Source organism: Lissotriton vulgaris, chromosome 8 (assembly GCF_964263255.1).
Source record: "Lissotriton vulgaris chromosome 8, aLisVul1.2, whole genome shotgun sequence".
In the NCBI taxonomy this organism is placed as follows: domain Eukaryota; kingdom Metazoa; phylum Chordata; class Amphibia; order Caudata; family Salamandridae; genus Lissotriton; species Lissotriton vulgaris.
In genome coordinates, this window is record NC_141696.1 from 1,116,463,021 (window position 1) to 1,116,487,275 (window position 24,255).

Here is a 24,255-nt window from a genome sequence, read left to right on the forward strand (position 1 = left end):
CACACATGAGAGGGACTGCTCTTTTGTTCTAGCAGACAGGCAGGCATTATGGACAGGGATGGAGAAGTCATTGTCAAATTGTTTTTTACATGGGCCTGTAGTCCCCAGGTAGCCACACCACTGGGAAGGGCTAGGGATCTCGACACACAAAGAGAATCACTAGGTGTGAGGGGAATTGGCAGCCCACAAGTCGCTGCTGCATCTCTGGAGGGCAAAAACTGGACATAAAAGCGGCACCCTTGTCACCCAGAACTCAGATCACATCTGTACTGGAGAGGAGATCAAAGTCCATAGTGGTTTGCCCATTGAGCCTGGAAATGGACTGAGATAGCTTTGACTGTGAAGCAACTGTCCTATTTGACCTTATTGGTCCCAGGGACTGGCTTCCTGCTGGAGATGGTTGCTACAAATGTGCCTTTATAGCGGTTTTCAAGTTACTTTGCGTGGCTAACCCTAAACCACGAGTCAAAGTAGATTACAGTAGTTTCTTGTCCTAGCTGAAAACCTGTGATTTATTGTTTGTTTAAAAAATCCATATATCCAGAACCCTCCAGTGGATTTTTATCTTTGAGGTGTCAATTTATTTTTTAAACACGTTTTTTATTGAGTTTTTTGACAAACATATAATGCTTATCTTTTTGAGGTGTATAAAGATAAAAATATAACTTATTTTTATAAATCTATGTCGGATTTTTATTGTATTCCTTTTTCTTTTTCAACAATTTTCGTAATCCTAAATGCTTTGCATTTGTTCCTTTGATAAAGCCTAACTGCTTTGAGCCACATCTACCCAAGACCAAGCTAAGGATTTTCAAACAAACCTGACTGGACCGGATACAGGTTTGCGAGTTTATTAATGCACGATTACCCCGTATAACAAATTGCTTTCCTCACAGAGGGTATGACCTTTTACCATGCTTTGCAAGTACTGTACCAGTAATATAAGTTACAGACGTAGTGAGAGGCTATTCCCTGTACCCAGTTAATGCTGTTCATGAATGCAGGCCGGGCCTGTGAATCTTATAGGCACAGGTAGTAAGTACTCCAAGGGCCATGCCTTTGCCCAGTACATACGGCAAAGGATATTGTGGCCGATTCATGATGAGCTTCTCGTCCTAACCTCTATTCCGTAACCAATCTTAATTGGAACATAACGACTATGTCTCAAATATTCTGTTGCACTACCTCTACTGAAAAACAAGCACTGGCGTTGCCAATAGGTCTCGCAGTAGGAAAGTTTGAGCTATTGGTTGTGTAAATGACAAAGCCCTTTATGTATTCAAAATGATAACAACAGTGAAAGGCATTGTTATTTGCCATTGTAATAGTTCCACCTGTCGTACTGCGCGATCTATTGGCAACGTGAGTGTTTTTCGTGTGTGAGTGGCGTTGTGTGTGTGAGTGGCGTTGCGTGTGTGAGTGGCGTTGCGTGTGTGAGTGGCGTTGCGTGTGTGAGTGGCGTTGCGTGTGTGAGTGGCGTTGCGTGTGTGAGTGGGGTTGCGTGTGTGAGTGGGGTTGCGTGTGTGAGTGGCGTTGCCTGTGTGAGAGGTGTTGCCTGTGTGTGAGGCGTTGGCTGTGTGATTTGTGTTGCCTGTGTGAGTGGCGTTGCCTGTGTGAGTGGCGTTGGCTGTGTCAGTGTGGTTGGCAGTGTGAGTGGCGTTGCATGTGTGAGTGGCGTTGCATGTGGCAGTGGCGTTGCATGTGTGCGTAGTTGAGTGGCGTTGCGTAGTTGAGTGGCGTTGCGTTGTTGAGTGGCGTTGCATGTGTGAGTGGCGTTGCATGTGTGAGTGGCGTTGCATGTGTGAGTGGCGTTGCATGTGTGAGTGGCGTTGCATGTGTGAGTGGCGTTGCGTAGTTGAGTGGCGTTGCGTAGTTGAGTGGCGTTGCGTAGTTGAGTGGCATTGCGTAGTTGAGTGGCGTTGCGTAGTTGAGTGGCTTTTAGTAGATGAGTGGCGTTGCATCGATGAGTGGTGTTGCGTAGGTATGTGGCGTTGCGTAGGTGAGTGGTGTTGCGTAGGTGAGTGGTTTTGCGTAGTTGAGTGGCGTTGCGTAGTTGAGTGGGCAGCGTTGCGTAGTTGAGTGGCGTTGCGTATTTGAGTGCCGTTGCGTACTTGAGTGGCGTTGTGTAGTTGAGTGGCGTTGCGTAGTTGAGTGACGTGAGTGAGTGAGGGTGAGGGGTTGAGGGTGAGTGAGTGAGGGTGAGGGGTTGAGGGTGGGTGAGTGAGGTTGCGGGTTTGAGGGTGAGGGGTTGAGGGTGAGTGAGTGAGGGTGAGGGGTTGAGGGTGAGGGGTTGAGGGTGAGTGAGGTTGAGGGTGGTTGAGTGAGGATGAGTGAGAGTGAGTGTGAGTGAGGGGTTGAGGGTGAGGGGTTGAGGGTGAGTGGGTGAGGGGTTGAGGGTGAGTGAGGATGAGTGAGAGTGAGGATGAGTGAGAGTGAGGGTGAGTGAGGGGTTGAGGGTGAGGTGTTGAGGGTGAGGGGTTGAGGGTGAGGGGTTGAGGGTGAGGGGTTGAGGGTGAGTGAGGGTGAGGGGTTGAGGGTGAGTGAGGGTGAGTGAGGGTGAGTGAGGGTGAGGGGTTGAGGGTGAGTGAGGATGAGTGAGAGTGAGGGTGAGAGATGTTGAGGGTGAGTGAGGGGTTGAGGGTGAGTGATGGTCAGGGTGAGTGAGGGTGAGGGTGGCTGAGGGGTTGAGGGTGAGTGAGGGTGAGTTTGAGGGGTTGAGGGTGAGTGAGGGTGAGGGGTTGAGGGTGAGTGAGTGTGAGTGAGGATGAGTGAGGGGTTGAGGGTGAGGGGTTGAGGGTGAGTGAGGGTGAGGGTGAGTGAGGGTGAGGGTGAGTGAGGGTGAGTGAGGGTGAGGGTGAGTGAGGGTGAGGGTGAGGGGTTGAGGGTGAGTGAGGGTGAGTGTTTGAGGGTGAGTGAGGGTGAGGGGTTGAGGGTGGGTGAGGGGGGTGAGGGTGTGGGTGAGTGGTGTGAGTGTTAAGGGTGTTGTGGATGAGGGGTGTTAGTATGAGGGAGTTGAGGGTGAGTGTGAGGGGAGGGGAGGCAGAGTGAGGGACGTTGAGGGGGTGAGGGAGTGTAAGGGAGAGTGAGGGTGAGGCTGAGCGGGTGTGAGAGGGTGAGTGAGGGAGTGTGTGAGAGGGTGAGTGAGGGGGTGTGTGAGGTGGTGTGTGAGAGCGTGAGTGATGGGGTGTGTGAGGGGTGTGTGAGAGGGTGTGTGAGAGGGTGAGGGTGTGTTAGGGTGAATGAGGGTGAATGCGGGGGTGTGAGGGGGGTGAGGGTGGGGTGTTGAGGGAGTGAGTGTGAGGGTGTGAGGGGTGAGGTTGAGGGGGTGAGGGTGAGGGGTGAGTGTTCGGGGGTGGGAGCGTTAGGGTGTGTTATTTTTAGGGTGTGTGAGGGTGAGGGTGAGTGAGGGTGTGTGACTTTTCTGGTGTGTGACGGTGCGAGTGTGTGTGAGGGTGAGTGAGGGTGTGTGAGGTGAGGTTTTGTTACACAGAGGGTGTGTGCCGGTGTGTGAGGGTGAGTGTGTGTGAGGGCGAGTGTTAGTTAATTGGAGGGAGTGTGAGTGAGGGGGTGTGAGGGTGTTGTTGTGAGTGTGAGGTGAGTGAGCGTGTGTGAGTGTGATGTGGTGTGAGGGTGAGGGGGTGTGAGTGTGTGTAAGTGTGAGGATGAGTGACGTTGTTTGCGTCTGAGAGTGTGTGAAGTGTCGTGAGTGTGAGAGTGTTGTGATGAGTTTTAGGGGAGCGTGTGTGTGTGAGGGTAAGGTGTTTGAGGATGAGGGGGTGTGTGTGTGTGAGGGTGAGTGAGGGTGTGTCAGGTGTTGTTATTCAGAGTGTGTCTGAAGGTGTGCGACGGTGTGTGAGGGTGAGGGTGTGTGAGGGTGAATTTGAGTCATTGGGAGTGAGTGTGAGTGAGTGTGAGTGAGGGGGTGTGAGGGTGTTGTTGTGAGTGTGAGGCGTGTGAGCGTGTGTGAGTGTAATGGGGTGTGAGGGTGAGGGGGTGTGAGTGTGTATGAGGATGAGGCTGAGTGATGTTGTTTGCGTCTGAGAGTGTGTGTGGTGTAGTGAGTTTGAGAGTGTTGTGATGACTTTTAGTGGAGCGTGTGTGTGTGAGTGTAAGGTGTTTGAGTTTGAGGGGGTGTGTGTGAGGGTGAGTGAGGGGGTGTGACGTTTATGGTGTGTGACGGTGTGTGAGTGTGTGTGAGGGTTATTGAGGGTGTGAGAGGTGTTGTTAGGCACAGGGCGTGTGAGGGTGTGTGAGCGTGAGAGTGTGTGAGTCTGAGTGTGAGTTATTGTCATTGAGTGTGAGTGAGTGTGAGTGAGGGGGTGTGAGGGTGATGGGGTGTGAGGGTGAGGGTGTGTGAGCGTGAGGGTGTGTGAGTCTGAGTGTGAGTTATTGTCATTGAGTGTGAGGGTGAGGGGGTGTGAGTGTGTGAGGGTGAGCGAGGGAGTGTGAGTGTGAGTGAGTTGTTGCGGTTGAGAGTTAGAGTGTGTGAGGGTAATGGTGTGATAGTTATTGTGCGTGTGTGAGGGTGAGGGGATGAGGCTAAGGCTGTGTGAGGCAGAGGGGTGTTGATGTAGATAGAGTGTGAGGGGTGTGAGTGGGTGCGGCTGTCCGGTGTAGTGAATGTGAGCTTGTTGTGAGGGGTTGTTATTTTTTGAGGGGAGTGAGGGTGTGTGAGTGTGTGTGAGTGGGTGTGAGTGTGTGTGAGTGTGAGTGTGTGTGTGTGAGGCTGAAGGTGTGTGATGGTGTATGAGGGAGATGTTGTGTTAGTGTTATTGAGCGGGTGTGAAGGAGTGTGATAGTTTTGGTGTGTGAGGGTGATGTTATGAGTGTGTGTATGTTAATATTAATTAAGTAATATGTGTTGTGTTTTACAAAAGGTGTCAGATGTTCCCTTTGTATTCCTTCTGTCTTATGTGTATATTTGTATGTAATGTAAGTGTGTATGTTTAGTACTAACTGTGTGTTATGTTTTTAACGTGTTTGTGGAGTCCCTTTTTTGTTTTGTTTTTTCAAAATGGCCGACGTAATGCGTCACTTCGACGTTGTCTATGTTTAGCGGTCTAGTTTATTTTTGTGTTGTGTGTGTTCTTTTTTGTTTACGTTTTTTTTTAGGCAATCGGAGCGCGACGTTTTTGACGTAGCGTTCCGATTTGCATACGTCAACGGTGGAATTCCCCAGAGATCGAGAATGTTGGTGCGCGGAAGGCGTGTTCTTGTTCCTGTGGTGTTGCTGCGTCGTTTGACAGGTAAGAATGTATTTCAAAGCTTGTTTTAATGTAATGTAATGTAGTATATATACTATGTTTAAGTTAAAGACTTGCGAAATGTATTTATTTCGCTCGTAATATTTGTAAATGTTTGTAATGTAACGGAAAGTTTTGTTTTTTATTGTCGATATGTAATGCATATGTTTTGTTAAACTGTAATGTAATGTATTTTTTGCTGTTTTTGGTTATTTGACGTACAAAAGCTGTTTTTCGAACTTTGAAGTGCTAATTTTTTTTTTATATATTGATGTAAGTTGTGTCTGCATTATGTTTTCGTGTGATGCTGAAGTAGCCGGATTATATGTTATTGACGTACTTGATGTATGAAAGGAAACTTTGTGTCTTTGCTGACTTTATTATTCGTAGCAATGTATGAAGTAGATGTACAGTGATGTAATGTTTTTTTTGTTTGCTTTTTGTGAAAGAATAGTTCTATTTTCGTAATATGTTTCTTATATTAGAACTAATTATGTGTGAATAACTGCTATTGTTGTATGCGTACGGCTTTTTGTGTAACTGTCGACTATTGTCTTTAATCCGTCCCATTTTCCGGATGAATAGTGCTTGTTTATTGCCCCCAGAAAAAGTTGGCTGTTTCCGAATAGTTGTATTTTTGTAATATTTTTCTTATATTAGATGGAATTCCGTGTGAAGATGTGCTATTGTTGTATGCGTACGGTTTTTAGTGTAACTGTTGACTATTGTCTTTAATCCGTCCCATTCTCCGGATGAATAGTGCTTGTTTATTGCCCCACGAAAAAGTTGGCTGTTTCACTTTTGTCTTTGTACATCCTCGTCCTCGCTTCCTGCCACATATTTGTATTTGTTTTGTTTGTGTAATATTGTTGTAATATTGTACGAATTTGATTTACTTTTTGGGCCGAAGCCTGATTAACATCCTTGCATCCTTTTAGGTCAATTTTGGGAAGTAGATTTTGTGTCTAACGTATCTGATGCAGTACTCCGTAGACCCCCTTTTTTTCCGTCGTGAAATTTTTTTATGTGTATGAAAATGGCATAACATTCCTAAATTTGCAGAGTGGGTGAATGATGCAGAGTGGGTGAATGATGCAGAGTGGGTGAATGATGCAGAGTGGGTGAATGATGCAGAGTTGGTGAATGATGCAGAGTGGGTGAATGATGCAGAGTGGGTGAATGATGGAGAGTGGGTGAATGATGGAGAGTGGGTGAATGATGGAGAGTGGGTGAATGATTGCGAGTGGGTGAATGATGCAGAGTTGGTGAATGATGGATAGTGGGTGAATGATGGATAGTGGGTGAATGATGGAGAGGCAGAGTGCGGCCGCGTTTTTGAGGGTCAGTGTGGGTAACTGAGGGTGAGTCGTTGAGGGTGAGTGAGGGTGATGTTGAGTGAAGGTGAGGGTGAGGTGTTGAGGGTGAGGTGTTGAGGGTGAGTGAGGGTGAGTGATGGTGAGGGTGAGTGAGGGAGTGTTATTGAGGGTGAGGTGTTGAGGGTGAGGTGTTGAGGGTGGGGGGGGAGGTGTTGAGGGTGACTGAGGGTGAGGTGTTAAGGGTGAGTGAGTGTGAGGTGTTGAGGGTGAGTGAGGATGAGTGAGGGTGAGTGAGGGGTTAAGGATGAGGTGTTGAGGGTGAGTGAGGGTGATGGTGAGTGTAGGTGAGGGTGATGTGTTGAGGGTGAGTGAGGGTGAGGGTAAGGTGTTGTGGGTGAGTGAGGGTAAGGTGTTGAGGGTGAGTGAAGGTAAGGTGTTGAGGGTGAGTGAGGGTGAGATGTTGAGGGTGGGTGTGGGTGAGGAGTTGAGGGTGAGTGAGGATGAGTGAGTGCGGGTGAGTGAGGTGTTGAGGGTGAGGTGTTGAGTGTGAACTGTTGAGGGTGAGTGAGGGTGAGGTGTTGAGGGTTATTGAAGGTGAGGGTGGGTGAGCGTTACTGAGTGAGGGTGAATGAGTTGTTGAGGGTGAGTGATGTTGAGGGTGAGGGGATGCTGGTGTGAGGGTGATGGTGAGTGAGGGTGTGCGAGGGTGAGGGTGTGAGGCTTATTGAGAATGTGTGTGGGTGTGTGAGGATGTGTGAGAGTTTGTGAGGGCGGGTGTGTGTGAGGGTGGGGGTGTGTGAGTGTGGGGGCATGTGAGGGTGTGTTGTTGAGGTCATGAAGGTGAGTGTGGGTGAGTGTGGGTGAGGGTGAATGAGGGTGAGGTGTTGAGTGTTAGTGAGGGTGAGTGAGGTTGAGGGTTATGGTGAGTGTGAGGTGTTGAGGGTGAGTGAGGTTGAGGTGTTGAGGGTGGGTGTGTGTGAGGAGTTGAGGGTGAGTGAGGATGAGTGAGAGTGAGGATGAGTGAGAGTGAGGGTGAGTGAGGTGTTGAGGGTGAGGTGTTGAGGGTGAAGTGTTGAGGGTGAGTGAGGGTGAGTTGTTGAGGGTGAGTGAAGCTGAGGGTGGGTGAGCGTTATTGAGTGAGGGTGAGTGAGTTGTTGAGGGTGAGGTGTTGAGGGTGAGTGATGTTGATGGTGAGTTATTGTTACGGGATGATGGTGTGAGGGTGAGGGTGAGTGAGGGTGGGCGAGTGTGAGTGTGTGAGGCTTATTGAGAATGTGTGTGGGTGTGTGAGGATGTGTGATTGTTTGTGAGGGCGGGTGTGTGTGAGGGTGGGGGTGTGTGAGTGTGGGAGCATGTGAGGGTGTGTTTTTGTGGTCATGAAGGTGAGTGTGGGTGAGGGTGGGTGAGGGTGAATGAGGGTGAGGTGTTGAGGGTGAGTGAGCGTGAGTGAAGTTGAGGGTGATAGTGAGTGTAGGTGAGCGTGAAGTGTTGAGGGTGAGTGAGGGTGAGGGTAAGGTGTTGTGGGTGAGTGAGGGTGAGGTGTTGAGGGTGAGTGAGGGTGAGGTGTTGAGGGTGATTGAGGTTGAGGGTGATTGCGGGTGAGAGTTTGAGGGTGAGTGTGTCTGACTGAGGGTGAGGCCTTGAGGGTGAGGTTGAGTGAAGGTGAGGTGTTGAGGGTGAGTGAGGGTGAGGTGTTGAGGGTGAGTGAGGGTGAGTGAGTGATGGTGAGGGTGAGTGAGGGCGGGTAATTGTGGGTGAGGTGTTGAGGGTGAAGTTAGTGAGGGTGAGGTGTTGAGGGTGAGGGTCTGAGAGTGAATGAGGGTGAGGTGCTGAGGGTGAGTGAGGGTGAGGTAGTGAGGTCGCACTCTGATGTTTATTTTTTCTCTGACTTGGCTTTTGCTTGTGTTTTTTGGACCCGTATGTGACTTGTTTCGCCGCTATGCTTTTTGTTTTGGTTTGTTGATTGTTGTAGTTAAAAGTATTATGTATGCACTGTTTATGTTCTCTTTGTGTGTGTTTTTTTTATATTTTCTACATTTCAGGGAATGAGCTGCTACGATCGACAGGTAATGGCAATTTTATATTCATATTATTAAAGAGTGTCTTTGTGAGTTATTAGACTTTTGTTTATGCATTTGCTTATTGTAATGTTAATGTAATTATTGTTTTAGGTCTTGCTTTGCTCGCACTTACTTTCTGTCTGGCTCCTTTCATTAGAGTGTGTTTTGTATTTTATCAATGGCTGCTATTTCGTTTTATTTGTTGCCATGGATTGAGTTCCGTTTTGCCGTACGTGTTTTTCGGTCGCACTTGCCTTGTGTTTAGTATTTTTCTCTTCCACGGCATCCCTGATGTCCATTTCTGCAGCACGCAGCAATAGCACATTATTAACATTCGGCACCCCCACAGTACCATTGAGCAACATCAGATCATCACTCTTGCCCACTAGAGCCGTATTTAGCACACCCCCAGTCTCATTTAGACATAGTACTGCAGTACTGTACAGCAGCAAAGCATGCTTGTCTAGCTGTAATTGTGTGTGCAACGTAAAAAAAGTTGTTCTAAAGCGTGCACTTCCGGCTGGTGGTGTGTGTGACTGTTGAAAGCGTGGACTGATGCCTGTTTGTGTGGGTGTATGCATGGTGAAAGGATGCACTGATGACTGTTGTGTGTGTACGCCTGGTGAAAGTGCCCATTGCTATCTATTGGTGTGTGTGCCTGTTAAAAGCGCACATGTTTGGATTGTATGACGTTTGTCTGCTGAGTAATTCTGTAGTGGTAATGAGTGGTGCTGTGGTGGTAAGTGTTTGTGTGTGATTGTAGTGTGATAGTGTGTTGTTGTTGAATGATGCTGTTGTGGTGGCGTAGAATGATGTTGGTGTGTTGCTGAGTGATGTTAGTGTGGTGCTTAGTAATGCTGTTGTGATGTGTTGTTCTGTGCTAGTGATGAGTGGTGCTGTGTTGGTGTTTAATAATTACCACCACAGCATAACTCAGCACCACAACAGTTGCACTTCTCCCAACAATGGCATCACTGATGTCCACGAATGCAACACGCAGCAATACCACTTTATCATTCTGCACCCCCACAGTACCATTGAGCAACAACACAGCATCACTCTGCGCCTATCGGTCTCTTTAGTTAACATTTGCATTTCCCCGCGGATGGCCTACAACAGATTACAATCTTTACGACTCTGATGAAAGCAATTCAGTCTCCTGGGGTGGTTAGGCCCCAGACGTTTGACTCTGGCCCCCTCCCCACCTTACAGAGGGGAAAAGAAAGTCGTGCATGAAAGTGAAAGAGTCTAGCCTGTTTGTTTTAGTGCGTATTTGCGCGAGTAAAAGGACGAAAGGGGCAGATGAATGAATAAGACTGAAGTTAAGACAGGGAGGGATAAGCTAAGGCAGGGTGGGTATGCTTGCAAGATGCACGTGTAAATGTTGTGAACGTGTGCATGTTTCCGTGGATGAAAGGAAAAGAGATAGAGTGTGATGGCTGTGTGTTACTGTCGTGCGTGTGGACGGGCCTGATTGGGATAGAATAAGCAAGAGCCACGACCAGAAAGCTGATTTTGGTGGACTGTTTGTGCATGTTGCCTTGCGTGCTGAATGCAACAGAGAGATGTTTTGATGTTATTGTTTCAGCAATTGAAAGACACGAATGAATAAGACTGAAGTTAAGACAGGGAGGGATAAGCTAAGGCAGGGTGGGTATGCTTGCAAGATGCACGTGTAAATGTTGTGAACGTGTGCATGTTTCCGTGGATGAAAGGAAAAGAGATAGAGTGTGATGGCTGTGTGTTACTGTCGTGCGTGTGGACGGGCCTGATTGGGATAGAATAAGCAAGAGCCACGACCAGAAAGCTGATTTTGGTGGACTGTTTGTGCATGTTGCCTTGCGTGCTGAATGCAACAGAGAGATGTTTTGATGTTATTGTTTCAGCAATTGAAAGACACGGTGTTATGCTTCAAAGAAAAAAAAAAGTGCACGTCTGAATAGGAAAGGCAGAAAGGTGTAGATGAATGAATGAATGAGACAGAAGGAAGGGGGTGTTTGTTTGCAAGAATCACGTGTAAATGTGGTCAACGTGTACGTGTTTCTGTGCGTGAATGCAAAAGAGAAAGTCTGTTGTCTGTTTGTGCATGTTGTCGGCCGTGATTGGGATAGGATAACAAAGAGACACGAACAGAGATGTTTTTTCGTGTATGTGTCCCAGCCATTGAAATAGTGTAAAATAATTTGATAGTATGGATTGCTGAGTCCGGTGTCACTGCACCTGCTGCACAAACGGAAAGCCTGTCTCTGAAAGAGTGTGTGCAAGGGAGAGGGGAGAGGCATGGTGAGTTGTGCTTGGTGTTTACTCAGAAGGAACCTGTAGGGCGTTGTAGGTGACAGGCCAAGTCACCACAAGATATATATTCAAAAGAAATGCGCGTCCAACATTATTATTGTTTACAAGATGCACGTGTAAATGTCGATGCTACAGTTTTTATATATGTGTCGGAGTGTTGTGATCTGTGCGTGCATTAGGAGGGAGCTGCCGAATTGGATCAATATACTGTGTAGATAAAAGGTAGTGACGAACGGTATGCTATTTAAGAACGCATGTGGCAGAGATGTAAACAAACTACATGCGCGGCCGCCATTTTTTCGTGGGAGGTGCTGGTGTGGCAGGAGTGCTGATACGGCAAGGCTGTGTTGGCGGGGAGAAAGAGAGGAGGTGCTGATGTGGGAGGGGGAAGTCGCGGAGAGAGAGGGCAGGTGCTGTTGTGGGAGGGGGGAGTTGCCGGTGTGGGAGGAGTGCTGCTAGGGCAAGGCTGTGTTTGCGGAGAGAGAGAGAGGAGGTGCTGGTGTGGGAGGGGGAAGTTGCTGGTGTGGGAGGAGTGCTGCTAAGGCAAGGCTGTGTTTGCGGGGAGAGAGAGGGGAGGTGCTGTTGTGGGAGGGGGGAGTTGCCGGTGTGGGAGGAGTGCTGCTAGGGCAAGGCTGTGTTTGCGGAGAGAGAGAGGGGAGGTGCTGGTGTGGGAGGGGAGAGTTGCTGGTGTGGGAGGAGTGCTGCTAGGGGAGGAGAAGCCCTGGACGTGAATGCTCGTGCATGTTTGATCACGTGATTCACATGAACTGCAAGAAAACCGCGGCTGAAAGCCCTCTGGTTTGAAGAGAAAATAGCCGACTTGAATTCTCCCCATTTCCCATTCCTGCGGAATGGTAAAGGCGAGACCTAAAAAAACATCATCGACCCTTCACCTCTAACTATGTGTGTATCCCACTTCTGTTTGTTCATAATGGAACACTTCAGAGTTCAACGTGCCTACTAAATATCTGTCTGCTGACAGCCTCATCAGCTCTTTCCTGACACGCTTTTATGCCCTTCATTCTACTGAAACCACTCTTTAACACACTGGCAGCTTTATTTCCTTGGCTCACCACAAGCACTTATGTTCCATCCTCATTCTTCTTGATCTGCGTGCTGGTTTGGACACAGTTTCTCACCCCACATTACTTTCTTCCTTTCATATAATTGTATTGAAAGCTCCACCCTATATGGGTCTCTTGCTATCAATCAGACTAACAATGTTCAGTGCCAAGGGACTACAAAGGATCTCTCCACTGACTTATCTGCCAGCTGGAGTCCACCAGGGGAATTCCTACGTCTACCCCTATTCTCTCTCCATAGAAGTTTACTTGGGGACTTATCTCTTTTTTGGCTCCCCCTACAATCTCCTCACTGAGGAAGCAGAAATGCTCTTTTCCTTTCCTACCCTTCTCTCTTACCCCCAATAAAGCATCTCTGGCTGTCTCACTGTCTTTAACATTGAACGGCCCTCATGTTGTTAATGCTGGACACCTCAAAGACTAAATGGATCCCATGATCACTTTTTTTCAATATCACTCATGTGTCCCACAAAGTTAAGTAGAGAACAAACAGTCTGTGCAGGACCTTCTAACGGTTAAAGCTCTGAAGTGCAGGGAGAGTACAGTATTCAAATAGTAGTCCATCCAAACAGTTTCCTTACACTGAAGCAGTCAGCAAACTTGCTTATAAATGAAATGGTCTTTTGTACATTTCAATACAGAAGATTCTTTCTAAAGATGTGTTTAGTTATAAATGGTAAATATCTCAGATTTCATGAATGACTTTAATATCTGCTCATCTCATAGAAGGCATGAAATGTGTTTCTTTAGGACTTGTGACTATGCAGTCTTCTTTCTTTAAAATCATTTTGTCTTAACATCACTGTAAAACACCATTTTATTCGTTTTATTACATATTTAGCAGATTTCACGAGATTTAGTTTCTGGTTAATGTTATTTACCCAGGCTAGAGTGTAGTTGCAGTTCTTTGAGATGGCGCTCTACTGTATGTAGGGTCTACAACTTCCAGCTATAGTAAGCAAATGAGTGGGCACATTTGCATAACCACGCAAATATTGCACATTGTCCTAGTCAGGAACACCACGTTGCACTGATTACCAAAACAGGCGCCAGACCCCCATGATCCATTCTAATAGAGAATGATAACTTCAAAAACAAATTTGTTCCAAGTCCTTGACAGGAGGGCAGTTGCCTGGTTTCAGTTGACATGATCTTGCAACACATGTTCATCGTATGTTTCAGTACGAGGAAATATTTCAATACATTCAAGCAGAAGATAGTGTGGCTTCTCAGCTCTTTGTATTTCCACCAAGCAGAAAAAAAGCTGACATTCCCAAAACATGTGCAGGATCACGCTTCGGTCACTCAGTAATTATTTCAGCTGCCTTTTTTCCAGACGTATTTGTATTTTCCAAGCGTTCGAGGAGAGCTTCCTGTTCCGCGAAGTGCAGCAATCGGCTGATTAGGTCGTCCAGAAGCTTTTCGCCCCTGAGAAATTCCTGGCAAGAAAAAACACAAACTATTAGCACCAAAAGACCATCGTTTAAAGAAACAAGGTGGCTCAACATGTTTGCAATGCAGTCTAAATACACATATAAAAAGAAATTGGTGATGATCACTCAATGTGTCTATGAGCTGAAGATTAGGCAAACTCTTACAATTAAGCCTAGAAACAAACATATATAGTACTGATGTCGTACAAAAGGAATGTATTGGCTACTCGAGGCCAGAATTGGTTTAAACTGGGATGCATAACACTCAAAGCTTCCCGTCAGACCTGTAAGATGGTCTTCCCCTAAACGTGTTGCCTTGCTCCTCTATTTTTGTTGATCTTATTTTATGTTGAACTTAGGACGCTGTGCACTTTAACACTGCTAGCCAGTGCTAAAGTGCGTGTGTGCCCTTCGTGAAACATGGTAACATTCGCTCAAGCACATTTGGCACATTTTATTTAGAGAGATTTATTTTCAGATCATTTGCCTTACAGTACTCTGAAAAATGCATCAAGTTTCCTCTGTAGGCCCACCGGCGTAAGATTCATTAGCATAGTGTCATCAACAAAGAACATTAGTGAAATGGCCTAGGTTTGCCGGAAAAGACCGAACCTGGTATAATACGATCATAGCATCTGCAATGTAAATTGAGAAGAGGAGCAGAGCCAAAATGCACACCTGCCTTAAGCCATTGGAGGTATCTATTTTTTTGGACAAAGCTCCATTGCCCCTTAATTCAACCCTTGTCAATGAGCCCTCATGTAATTGAATTATCAGCTATAATAAGCTGGGTGGACATTTCCATTTACACATTTTCTCCCAGCGTAATGCCCTAGGTAATGTGTCAAATCAATGAATGACACATAAAGAGGCTGTTTTATTTTGAAGGCATACTCTTCGGCCAAAAGGTTTTAAATTAAACAGCCATCTGTTTTCGAACAGCCTTTACAGAATCCCATTTGAACCTCCAGGAAGACTCTTACATGGCTTACCAAATCCTCCAATACCCCCAGAAGATGTTCACATAAATCCTACTGGGAATGCACAACAGGATAATCATCATACGATACTCGTGGACAGGTCCTGTTCTCCAGGTTTATACAACAGGACTCTAATATTACCTTTTCAGGTTTCTGGTAGGTCGTGGCCACATATTAAAACCCTGGAGCCAAATCTTTCGCCCACAGACTTTATCTGAAGAAAGGCCATCAAGACCTTTGTTGTGTGTCTATTTAGATATCGTATATAGGTTTCCCGACTTATGCCTTTATATACGCACAATTCACATTGCCCTTATCTAGGCATAGAAATCCAACCCTTATTTAGGCATTATTCATGTTAACCAAATACAGGCATGGTCACCTACATCCGTCCATCCACGTCACAACGAATTCTTGGAAAACCAGACTCTTAAACCTTTACGACTTCCCCTTGCCTGGATATTGATTTCTCTAAGAACCCATTTATTATGTATGAACATCTATTCCTTAGGGGTTCATTCATGATGTTCATATGCCCGACCTTTACGTCAATACTGGCATTCCTAAACTCCTTCGAGGAATAAATATACCTTCACTTGCTATGGTAAAGCACGGTGTGGTTCGGTGCAGTTCGACTAACTACTTGCAGGACGCAGCTCACCACAGCAAATGCCGAAGGAAGCCAACTCTCCAGCTGACGCACTGACCAAAATCTGTCATCCTCCTGCCGAGAAACCAGCTCCAGTGTTTCTGACTCCCCTTGCGGGGTGTTGGGAGATCGAGTCCAGGGAAAGAGATACCAACCTCTCTCATTCTAAGGTATGGAGCTGATTAGAACCTTGAGAAACCTTTGGCAATTCTTGGCAGAACTAAACTATAACTAAAGACATCACCTACTTCTTCCCTCGTACTAGAGCTAGGTTAGGTATACTGGGGTAGGCGTATTTTAGAAGCACCAGTTGAGTATTTTAGCCTGTGTTATTTATGTATGTATTTTTATATATGTCAAAGCAACAGACAATTCTATTACAGTATTATTTTATATTACTGTTCATGATGTACGCATTATACTTCGCATTCTGTCTAACGATTGTAGCAGTACATATCTCTTGCATGAGAAATAAGACTGTTCAATAAATCCTTTTATTGAAACACCCGTCTCACTAGTTCTGTGCAACTCTGTAGAAATGAAGCATGCACGATTGACTGAGTGAAAAAGTTATCTATTGTTTCCACGACTCTGAAGATATTGTTCGGTTCTAGGGGAAACAAAGTTGTCATGTTTATGCGGTTGTCAGAGACTAATCCCTTCTTGTTTATTCGAGAAAGTTTCTTAAATCTGCTCCACTACACAACGAGAGCACAAGTGGTTTATGATCGCTGCCTGCTAATTTGCCAATTGCTCCTTTACTAGACCAACATTTTAAGAGGAGATTATTATATTGTCAATCAATGTAGATGCCTTCCCTTTGTCAAAGGTGAGCTGGGCTGGCGGGTCACCTGCATATCTACTATTAGAAGCCATATTCAGGCTGTCAACCAATTTAACTAATTGTCTAACAATCCCAGCCCCTCTTTTGAGCAGTCAAAACCTGACACAGAATCCCCAAATCATTTTCTTTTTCCAATTAAAACTCATCTTCCGATGGGTTAGGGGATTTGTTGAATTAAAATCACCCATCAATAGAATTGGCACATTAGGGAAGCACAGGTTTGCCTTATCCATTAGCACCCTCCACCTCTTTTTAGCTGTTTTACTTGCCTTTTCTGGGGGGAAGTGCGCATTCATTAATATTAGATCTGGAAAACCATTTGTCCCCATTTTGTCCTGCTTTTCCAGTGACAAACCAGAAACTTACATTGTAAAAAAAAAATCTTTAAATAAAATGACTCCAGAAACTTCATATGTTACAGACAACTAAGCCCCCTACATGGCGACCAAACTTTGCCTTAACTGCTCAAATACTAAAAACTCTATAGTTACTCCACATCACATCCTCCGATTCCCAGGTTTCTTGCAATGCAATAATCAAAACCTTTTTATCCTCTATAACTGACAAAAGAGATTCAAGGCTCCCTTTCAGATGAGCAATGTTCCATGATAGAAAACTCATCCCAACATCATCAGGATGTACAAAGCAGGGGACTTGAGGTTACCTCCAGTTGTTATCCTGCTGGTCTGATAACTCCTCATGATTAGTAAAGAACTGCCTCTCCTTCTCGGATTTTAAAAATGAGAATCCTATCAGACCCAGAAACCTCGAGCCCCCCCCCCTCCCTCCCCCCCCCCCAAGTCGCAAACTTGGGATCATGGGTGAGCTGATTAAATTGTGTCCCCATATCCTCCGACTGTATGCTGTCATAGATTGACAATTCCCTAGTGGGTTCAAGCCGTTGGATAAATGATTCATAGATATTAAAGCCTGACCGCCGAAGCTCATCCAGTGAGTTCTAAACTTCATCTGCTACTAACTTGGAATAAAAATGGACCAACACAAATGGCCTCAAGGCAGCTATAGCACTGGCTTTTGAGAAGATGTCTTTAGAAGTAATTTTGGACAACTGAGGGGTATATTTGAAGAGAGATAAAATACATGATCTATTTAGGATGCTTTCTGTGTCAGGGTCAGCAAACATATCCACCAATTGAAGGACCAAATCAACTTCCTCATTGGGGTTTAGCTACAATTCCCTTACCCCACCTTTGATCAGCCTCTGGCCTAAAGGACTCCGCTCCAACAATTGTGGGAAATACGGCCTTACAATGTATGGGCACAGGTAGATCATGGTCCTTCTGCACAGACTTATTGGCAGGGCCGTTGTTCACCATTACAGATTCAGTCAGATTTAAGACAGGTGTTAGAGAATGAGAGCCTAAATGTCCGAGACAATAACCTTATCTGATATTGGTTGGACGCAAGGGACCTCAGATTGCAAGTCTGTCATAGGAAATTTAACCCTTCTTGTACTTCTCTTGTTTATCCTTCATCATTTCCTTTTTCCCTTTCATTTGCTAGGCTTAGAAGCCAATTCCTCTACATTGGGAGCCAGATTTTTCCCTGTTAGATTTTTGAAAAATTGAAACACTTCACAACTTTTCCCTCGATTAGAGACATGACTAGGGAGTTCCTCCCTGTTGTTAATAACCTCTCGTACTGTAAACACATCTTCTTTAAAAAGGGCTTCAAAATCGGAGAAGTCTAAACTGGTCACAACTAAAGCCTGCTGACTGGTAACAACAATTGGCCTTCATTCAAGACTTAAACTCAGGACTACCCACTTGAACACCTACCTCAATAAAGCTAGGCACAGAACTGTTGGCACTAATCGCATTGCCATCGCCAGCAAATTTTAAGGAGAAGTCTTTAAGTATTTAAGTATTACAGTTAAAATATATAAGTTGGAATCTGAACTATCAGTAGGTTTTTCTAATAAAGACCAAATAGATTAAAAAATACACTCAAGACTTTGCAATGTTTTAGAAAAACCCACATAATACAATGAAACGTTAATGGGTGGATTCAGAGACATGTCAGGAGACACTGAAATATTTGATAATACATAAGTTGTAAGACTAGGGGTACTAGAAAACAGAGACAGAGGCGTTATTGAGGCACTCAGGGCCCTAGGTATACGCACGGCTGGAAATATGTTCAAGGGCGGGGCCCTAAAAACGGTGAGGGATATCGAAACAGGGGAGGTGCAGCCTATGGTGCTGCAGCGTTATCAATACCACAGAGTCAGAGAGGCGTGGAGCGAACAGCTTGGTGACGACCTGCTGGAGCCCCCTCAACTATTAGAACTCTCTTATGTTATTAAAACGGAAGAGCCGAAAAAACTGGTATCTACTCTCTATAAGATAACTATGACGGAAAGGGCGGCCGGATATAACAAGGCGTGGCTGGCATGGCAACGCGACTTGAGTGCACAAATATCTGATGCAATGTGGCAGTACTGCTGCTTCAGCACTAGGTTAGTCTCCCTGAACGGCAGACACAGGCTGGTACACTTCAAGTTTCTCAACAGGGTTTACCACACACCGGAAAGGCTGCACAGGTTTGGACTACGGGATAGTGCGTCTTGCGATAGATGCGGTGCTCCGGACGCCGGGTTTCTTCATCTTGCTTGGGAGTGCCCGGGGATACAGTTTTACTGGGAGACGGTGGTGCGAGAACTGGGTAATGTTGTACAGGGTGAGATTGCCCCGTCCCCGCTGCTTGCACTGCTCGGCTACTCCAAACCGTTACCTAAAGCGCAGAGCAGGATAGTAGATCTGAGGTTGCTCTTGACCAAGAGACGGCTGGCTATGTGCTGGATGAGGGGACCCCTGCCTACATTTGAGCAATGGCTGAGTGATTTAACATACTGCTTCACACAATCAGAAATATACAGTGAACTCTTACCCCCCAGAAATAGGCCTAAGAACTTCTGGGGTTTATTCTTTGACTATAGACATAGGCGAGATGCGGAGGCCTCAAGTGGTGCGGAAGAGTTAGACAATCGTGGGGCTGTAGAGAGTGCGGGAGTGGGCTGAGCGTGTTTCACGCCATAAACAAGAAGTCCTGCCATGCGTCACGTACATCTACAGTGGGTCTGACGCTGATGGGCCGAGTAGTAGTATTGATCCAGATAGGACACGCAACACAGTGACACATGTATGCATAGGTTGCACAGCACCACTGGCCGGTTAAGTTTTTCCTTGTTTGTTTTTCTGTTTCGTTACATAAAAAGCGGTGTATTATTTTTGTTTGCTAATATAAGAGACACAGTTATATTGAATTTGCATGGTGGGCCACCACTAATTTATGCCGCCCGACCTCCGGGATGTGGGCTGAATGGCTGTGTATGATCATTTGCACTTGGCACACTATTCTTGATGATCCGAGCTTGTATTCTGATGTTTCTGATGATATATTGGTAATCACCGCAATAAATAAATATATTAAAAACAATAAAAATTCAGGTAATAGTTCATAGCCCATATGCACCGCCACAAAATCTGGTTTAAAAGGAGAAATATCCGGAAGGGTGTAATCCAGTACAATAGAAGACTGTAAGGCCTGTGGGGCTGGTTGGTTTACATTAGCATTGCAAACCGGTAAACAATCCCTAGATGGAATACTTTTCTCCTCACTGGAATGGATCGCTTGATTTTATTGTTGGTTGGGGGTATGAAACCCACGCAGATCCTCTACAGACACCATCTGGTTAATTTTCTCCACCTTCGAATTACCATGCATCGATGTCTACACCACTAGGCTGAAGTGGAGATTTCTTCAGATAATTTTGGGAAATACGTAGGTATTATTCCACTCCCTTTGAGAACTCCCAAATGAGGCACTTTTCTTAGTGGATTAGATTTTGGTGTGACATAGCCTGGAGGAGAGTATTCTTCCGGATCTAAGTTTTCCCACAGTCATAGTTCCACCTGGAGGTACTTAAAGCAAGTGCAGTTGTAAGGTAAAATAGGTGAAAAAACTCAGAAGGAAAGCGCCCAAAACCTGCAAGCCGCACCCAATACTGGACGGGCCACTTCTGCAGGAATGAGCTCTACCTTATTGCCCTTTTGTATCGCGTTGTTACCTTATTGCGGAGCAACTAATGCTACAGCACTCCCAGATCTCAATGACTCAAATGTGACTCTACTCGGGCACCTTTAAGCTACTCTGACAAAAGATTTTACAGAGAAGTTAGGGGACCAAGTATTAAGCCACTCAAAGCCACTCAGAGCTTCCCAACGGGCATCCAGCGAAAAAGACTTTGGAATCTGTGGAGTCAGCACCCCCTCACCTTCCCTAGTAGGTTAATACTACAGGGAAGGGGCATAAGCAGATTAAAAAACAACTCTGGGGTTGCAAACAATTACAGCTCACAACTGGTATGTAATAAACAGTGTAAGAAAGTGGCTCTATATATACTGGACCATAAGGTAGTACAGTGTGTATAGAGTGCACAAACCCCAGAGGTATAACAGAGGTTAAAGTCAGGACTGACCTTACTTTCAAAAGTGGTAGCTTGGTCGAGCAATAAGGCAGTACCAGAGGGCAGTGCAAAGCATTTGTTGTTAACACTCAGTCAGCAAAGGATTTCACACACTCAAAGACTGAACTCCAGGCCAATTGTTTTTATATCCAAAGAGATAGTTGTTTTATTTTTAGAACCAACAGTCATAAAAATATACTTTGCTAGATATCAGTACTCTCATGTAATTACTTTGCAAGGAAGCAATAGTTTGTGAACACAATAGGTACAGGAGTTGTTACCAGGAAAATACAGTTGATTACAATACAGATTACTTTAGTAGTTTCAGGACCAGATCCTATATTCAGTCCTGGGGTCTAAGCTGAAACCAGACAAGCAAAAACGATTTAGTTACGGTAATGATTTTTCATGAATATAAAGCTGTTTTAAAAGTTCACACTTAGAAACTTTTCAAGGACAATCTGGCAATGGTATTCAATGGGAGAAAGTTCAGGTTGCAGGTAAAGTATGATCGTGTTACTTTTGTAATCTAGCATTGGGCTTCTAGGGCCAGCACTGGGGTCTGAACTTAAAACAGGTAGGTAATTGCGTTTCAGTATTTCGTAGGATTTTTAAAGAATATTTCAAATTTTCAAAAGTAGACAGAAGAAATGTCATAGAAAAGCAGACAATGGGTTCCCATGGAGAAAATGCAGATTACTAGTAAACCCAGTAAGGATTACTTTTGCGGCTCATTACTGGGCTCAAAGGTACAGTACTGGCTTCTCCCCTGATCACAGGTGAGTACTTCGCAATTCGGACTTCGGCTGATTCTATATGAATATTTTCAGTTTTCAAAACTTCACACTTAGAAAAGTTTCGAGTCAAAATTGATCAATGTTATCCAATGGCAGGTAAGTGAGTTACCGGTTTCCAGGTGAGTACTTGGCTGGTGAAGTTAAGGTTCTGGGCATAGACTCAGGGGTCCCCCAGTGTCAGGTAAGTACAGTTAGTTCACCCCCAGCGGCACAGGGGCGGCCGGGTGCAGAGGTAGTTAGGCCCAATGATATCCAATGAGGGACAGGGGGCCTCCGGTTGGTGGCTGCTGGCTAGCAGGCCACCCGGCTGTGGGAGCTGAGCTCCTGGTCACTTGCCCAGGGCAAGGGGGGAAGTAGGATAGGACAATGGTTGCACAGCCAGCGGTGCTCGGGCGGTTGGGTGCAGGGTGCTTTTGAGCCGTCTGGGGCTCAATGTTATCCAATGGGAAAGGTCAAAGGAAACAAAGGCTGCAGGCTCAGTGACGGAGACTCTCCAGGGGCAACCAGCACTTCGAGAGGTAAGTTGGGATCTTGGAGCACAGGTAGGTACCCCAAAGGGAGGCACAGGGGCTGTAGGGCGCAGGGTGCAGGGGTGTCTTTGGGTGTCGGAAAAGCTAACCCTCAGCTGGTTAGTATAGCTACTGCATAAAGTGCAATTTTGAAAAAAACAGTGGTAACAAAACAGCAAAAAATCACAGTGTTAATACATGTGACCAATCACAATACCTCTATACAGGAAAGATGATAATTCATATCTTTCCTGTGTGAGGTAACAAGCCTCACCTCACCTGGCTCTTACTCAGGTTTGAGGAAGAGGCATCGCCCTCTCCGTCGATACCTCTGTGATTTTTTGCTGTTTTGTTACCACTGTTTTTTTCAAAATTGCACTTTATGCAGTAGCTATACTAACGAGGTCCTAAAGAAAGCCGGGGTTCTGTAACCCGCTACGGCTGAAACTAGTAGACCATTTCGGTTGATTAATTCAAAACCGACACTGTATATATATTTTTAATAAGTCCACCAGTGGTCATCAATAAAGGTATCTGGGACCACTGATGTATCTTTTTTAATTCACACACACTTTCACTTTTGCACTGCATTTTTCTATCCTTGTCTTCAACACGCCTAGTCCACCAGCATTTGGCTCGGTGCCAGAAGAGCTGAGGTGACAGGGTTTACTTTGGTTTTCCATATGATGACACTGGCCACCAAGGGCAGTTGATGGGAATCCTTACTTTTCTGCCCTCCTCAGGGTTTCTTCTGACATGAAGTCGCATTTGCGTCATCATTCTTTCACTATCATTGATAGTTAGACAGTAAAATGATCTAGTGTGAGTCCTGTTCCTATAATTTGTTCTGTGTAGAGTTTCTTGTTAGACCTCCAGTTTCCTTTTGTTGTTTATTTGTAGGATTGGGGATTGAAACTGGATGGGTCTCTAAATATTTTCCCCAGGATCCCCTCTCTCTCCCACCCCGGGAGTTGAGTTATGTGTAATTAACACAGGGATGTGTGCCATGTCGACTCTTTGTTTGGTTCTGTACTCAGACACTCAGCCTGCAAAGGCAGTGTGTGTGTGCCAGGGTACAGTGCGCCTGAGAGTGGCACAATGAGTGCTGCAGCCCTCAGGGGTCTTCTCTGGACACCATGCACTGGGTACCTAGGGTACCATTTACTAGGGGCTGACAGGTGGCCAGAGATGTCAATTAGGTTTTAGTTGCAACTTAGTTTTTAGGGAAAAAACACAGGCCCTGGGTACCTGGTTGGCAGGAACCCAGGGCACACTCAGACAAAGCACATCAGCAGTTTCGAAAAAAAGTGGGGGCATACCAATGCAAGAAAGATGGCACTTTCTCACAAACAGCACATGGGTTAAATGAAGACTGGGGAGGAAGCCTGTGAGAGCCTTATGGGGGTTGAAAAACCACAAAAACAATATGAGGTAGCCCTCCCAAATGTGTAAACAAGCCGCACCTAAATAATCATGGCCGCCTCTGCTCACCGCTGGCAGTTACCCCCTCGCAGCTCCAGTGCTCTCAGCCTTCTTCCCTCTTCACCTCTTACTCATTTCACTCTTTCACTCCTTTTGAACGGTATTAAATCATGAGTATCAGCTTGCATTCTTTTCACCAAAGCACACACAAATGAGCTACAAAATGACCAGCACCTTGATATCGCTTTGGCAAGGGCAAGGGTAGAGGCCTCCACTGGCCATTATTATGGTCTTCTGTTTTGAGGACCAAGGGCAGACTATTTGCAAAGGGGCTAGTGTAAAATGGTGGACCCTACCAGAGCAGCTTCACAAGCTGCAGCAGGCTGTAGCAAGCAGTGTGCGGAGATGCTATACCGGCTGTATGGGCTGAAGTCACCTACAGCAAGCTGCGTGCGGTGGGCCGCGAATGGCAGCGGCAAAGAAAGCAGCAGGTAAAAAAAATAAAGTGCCTTCCCGCCTCACATCCGCTCGACCAAACTGGACCTAATCACCTGGTCCGAGTCTTGGGGCCCCTCAAACACCCTTGAATGCCCCCTTACTACAACCGCAACTCCTCTTGCTTGCTCCACGGAGTACACCCACGATGCTCTCCAACAAGCCTCGCGTCCTCACATCTCACATCTCCTCGCATCTTACGTCTCCTCCTGAGTCTTATAAGTCCCTAGTAAAGTGGTGCTACATGTACCCAGGGTCTGTAAATTAATTGCTACCAGTGGGTTTGCAGCACTTATTGTGCCATACACTTAAGCAGCTCTTTAAACATGTCTCAGGCCTGCCACTGCAGCCTGTGTGTGCAGTTTACACTGCCTTTTTGGCCTGGAAAAATAAACCTTTTGCCAGGCATAAACCTTCCCTTTTTAATACATATGTCACCCCTAGGGAAGGCCCTAAATAGTCCATAGGGCAGGTGCAGTGTATTTAACAAGTTGGACATTTATTTTTCCCTTTTACATGTCCTGGCAGTTAAAATCTCTTAAATTTGTTTTACCCTATTGCATGCTCTGCCTCTCCCATAACATTGGGCAACCCTATTAAATGTAATAAGTGATACCTTTCAATTGGGAAAAGGTAGAAAT

General features: G+C 45.7%; 1 protein-coding gene across 5 annotated transcripts in view; it reads right to left on the reverse strand.

Annotated features, from left to right (window-relative positions):
* Window positions 1-12,681: 12,681 nt before the first annotated feature.
* The window catches only part of MTRF1 (mitochondrial translation release factor 1), a 143,681-nt gene continuing 132,107 nt past the window's right edge, over window positions 12,682-24,255 (reverse strand). For all 5 annotated transcript variants that reach the window (XM_086934939.1, XM_086934940.1, XM_086934944.1 and 2 more), the window contains exon 10: window positions 12,682-13,435. In XM_086934939.1, coding sequence (XP_086791065.1) covers window positions 13,298-13,435 — 138 coding nt within the window. In that variant the 3' untranslated portion in view covers window positions 12,682-13,297. The remainder of the gene's footprint in view (window positions 13,436-24,255) is intronic.